The sequence below is a fragment of the Phaethon aethereus genome, assembly GCF_964289735.1.
Source record: "Phaethon aethereus genome assembly, chromosome: 1".
NCBI lineage: Eukaryota > Metazoa > Chordata > Aves > Phaethontiformes > Phaethontidae > Phaethon > Phaethon aethereus.
This window is the reverse complement of record NC_138575.1, coordinates 190,519,953-190,523,363: the sequence shown is the minus strand read 5'-3', so window position 1 is coordinate 190,523,363 and position 3,411 is coordinate 190,519,953. Positions and strand designations below refer to the sequence as shown.

At 47.5% G+C, this 3,411-nt stretch overlaps 1 protein-coding gene across 1 annotated transcript; it reads right to left on the bottom strand.

Moving 5' to 3' along the window:
• Window positions 1-1,251: 1,251 nt before the first annotated feature.
• Window positions 1,252-3,091, bottom strand: NUDT15 (nudix hydrolase 15; the record flags this gene model as incomplete). The annotated part of the gene is made up of 3 exons (XM_082014616.1): window positions 2,071-3,091; window positions 1,754-1,944; window positions 1,252-1,397 (listed from the first exon to the last, which is right to left on the bottom strand). Exons 1-3 carry the CDS (start codon window positions 2,505-2,507, stop codon window positions 1,252-1,254), a joined length of 774 nt encoding a protein of 257 aa, XP_081870742.1. The 5' UTR covers window positions 2,508-3,091.
• Between the last annotated feature and the right edge of the window lie 320 nt (window positions 3,092-3,411).

Below are 3,411 nucleotides of genomic sequence, written 5' to 3'. Positions count from 1 at the left end.
CTTATGTTTTATTTAAAAGAAATTAAAGGTACCTCAGGACACTTTGTACAACAGGTATATCTAAAGGAAACCGATAAAATCTGTGTTGTAAAAGAACCCTGAAGAGAAAAAAATGAGCCAGTTAGTGATTTTTCTTTTTAAATCATAATCCATCCTTATTCTACGATTAATTGCTGATGTCCTAATGACTATAGCTGTAAAAGAATCAAATTTGGTTACAGATTCTAGAAAAATCACAAATTTCAACTCATTGGTTTTGTATATCTTTGTGTTATGTAATTTTATTCACTACCAATCCAATCATTTAGTCACATCAAACTGAAAATTAACCATTCTATCAAATCCCAGTAGCCATACAGAATTGCACCCATTTGTGCTGTTTAATACTGACAACCCTCTTTAGCCAAAAAGTACGACTGTCTGCCGCAGAGCTACACCTATAAATGAGATTAGTTTGTACAATGTTATTTGTGTTGGCCTAGGAGAACACTGTAGGCACCTCTCCATTAAATTATTAAGGGTCTAGTAACATGATCAGAAATTAAGATCGACTGCAGAGATATGAAACGCATCTGCAGATGAATTCTGATGTAACTGAGGCTGCAAACAGAACTCTCATGGAAGTGGGTGGCAAGAAGAGTCAAGCTTTCAGAGTTTGAGTCAAATGGAAGAGAACTTTCATTCCCTACACAAGCCACTGCTTTCACGTTTATAATACTTTGATTTTCAATTATACACTACTGTCGGTGGGGGAACGAAGCATTGTCTGTAAAATGTGACACTTGTTTATGACAGTATCTTTAACTGAAGCTATGAGACAAGGCTAAGTTTAAAAATTGGTCCAAGATTTATAGAAGCAGCATGATATACAAAGGAGTTTTACATAGAAAGCAGGACAGTGGTTTAAACAAATCAGTTTGTCGGGCCTGATGCTACAACCGTTTCCAAGTGAGTAAGTTTCTGTGGCAAGTTCTGACTTCCAAAAGGCTATTCATCTATATAAAGATTAACCAGATAAAACACGAATTTCCTATAAAAGAAAACATTAAGTGTTAACCACTAGAGCTAGAAATAGGAATGAGAGACAACTGTCGTGTCAAATACGGTAAAAGCACATTTGGCACCTTTTTGGCTTTGGGAAGGGTAATGTTTTCACATGGGCAGAGCGAGCATGATACATCCTTTTCTCTTTTACACCAAAAAAAAAAGCAGGTCTGTCCTTCAGTTTGTTACATAACATATGATTAGTTTTTATGCTAATTGGTGACTTCCCGTGTACCCCTTTAGATGATCGAGCTCTTCTGTGAAGGGATTGTAACCTTGCTCTCTCAAACAGCGTAAGGCCCAGAACAGTTGATCTGCTGGAGGAAGTTCATCCCATTTAACCCATTCCCAGCCTGTAAGGGGGGAAATAAACAGAGTGTAAAATGGATGGTGTAACGATTCCGCCTCTTCAAGCCTGGGTGGATGGTTCTTGTACAGAAACTGCCAACGACACACCCGAGTTCTCTGTGGCATACGCAGTTATTTTAAATTTATTACTCTCCTCCCTGTCAGTCTTGACCCTACTGGAAATTAGTGTTTTTCTCGGATCTGCAGAATAAACGTACCTGTAGCTACTCCCTGAACTCATTACGTCCCAAGCGTGTGGTAATAAAGGGAAATAGCAAATAAATTAAGCCTAGAAGGTGCTCAAAGCGCATTTTGACATGACCGACTAAGGCCCCGCCCCTGCCGCACGCGCCCCCCTCACCCTCGTTCTTCTCTGGCTCGCGGTTGCGCGGCTCCGCCCCCGGCTCCGCCTCGCCCTTCATGAGGACGGTGACGTAGTGGTGGCGCGTGGCGGCGCAGACCGAGTTGACGGTGGAGGCGAAGCGCACGTTACACAGCCGCAGCGCTGCTTCTTCCAGCGTCTCCCGCGCGGCGCACTCCGCCAGGCTCTCCCTGCGGGCGGGAAAAGGCAACGGCTGCCTCAGGAGACGGGAGGGCCGGAGTGGGCAGCCGGCTCTCCGCCGTCGGCGTGCGCGGCCCCGGGGGCCGCGGGGAGGACGGGTGGATCAGGGCTCCTACCCGAACTCCAGGTGGCCTCCGGGGAGCTGGTAGGTGCCTGTCCCCACCGGGCCTTTCCTCTTGCCCAGGAGGACGCAGTTGGGGTGGTCGGGGCTGGTGACCACCACCCCCACGCCGATCCCGGGCCGCGGGGGCTGCGCCGTGTCGCCCATGGCAGCCGTGGGCGCTCGAGGAGCCTCCGCCCCCTTCAGGCCCGGAGCACGGCAGGGGGCGGGGGGGGAGCTCCTCCAATCAGGCCGCCGCCGGGTGGTGGTGGGAGTCGCGCAAGAGGCGCCTGCGCGCTGCGGTGGTGCAGCGGGGCGTGGCTTGTGGCTAAGTGGGGTGCAGGGGGCTCCGCTGAGGCCGTTCGGCCTTCGCGGAGTGCGGCGGAGCGGGAAGCATTGCCTCACCTCCACCGGGTAAATAATCACAGCGTTGAGGGCGGCTGCGGCCGGCATGTGACGACTCCGCTCGGCGTGGCTGTCTGCAGTACGAGTGCAACAGCTGTCGGTTGCGAGGGAAAGCGATGAGCTTCCCAGGCAGGCTCGCAGGAGGGAGAGATGCTGCCTGCGTGGCGAAATGGCTTTGCATTTTGTAGTTATGTTTGGGTGTTTTTCGGTTTTTTTTGTTTTGTTTTTTTTCTCTGAATACAAAGGGATTAATGAGGTCACTGAGACTTGGAAATAAGTATGTACCAATGAGGGGAACCTAAAACCACACAAACTAGTGACAGCTCGGTTTTTTGGAGATCAGGGTGCCAGTTGGTCTCTGAGTGCAGATTTGTTCAGAACTTAGAAAGCTGCACTTCTTAGATTAGCCTGCAGTTCCTGCTGGGTGAAGAGTCTGGCTCTGAAGCATCACTAAGAAATCACAGAATCATTAAGGTTGGAAAGGACTTTCAAGATCAGCGAGTCCAACCGTTAACCCAACACCACCATGTCCCCTAAACCATGTCGTGAAGCGCCACATCCACATGTTTTTTGAACACTTGCAGAGATGGTGACTCCACCACCTCTCTGGGCAGCCTGTTCCAATTGCTTGACCACTCTCTCAGTGAAGAAATTTTTCCTAATATCCAATCTAAACCTCCCCTGTTGCAACTTGAGGTCATTTCCTCTTGTCTTATCGCAATCATAAAAAAATAAACTACAACCTCAGCTAAGCAGAGATCCAGAGGCAGAATAACAGTTCCTGACTGATAAAGAAGAAATACAAATTTCTGCTAGCAAATGTTTACATTCATTTTCACATTTTTTAAAAATTATAGTACAGTAATTATGTAGAATATAGGATAAAAACCTTAATGTTCCATATAAACAATGGGTATTTGTCAGATTTTCCCCATCCATCTATCAGCCTGTT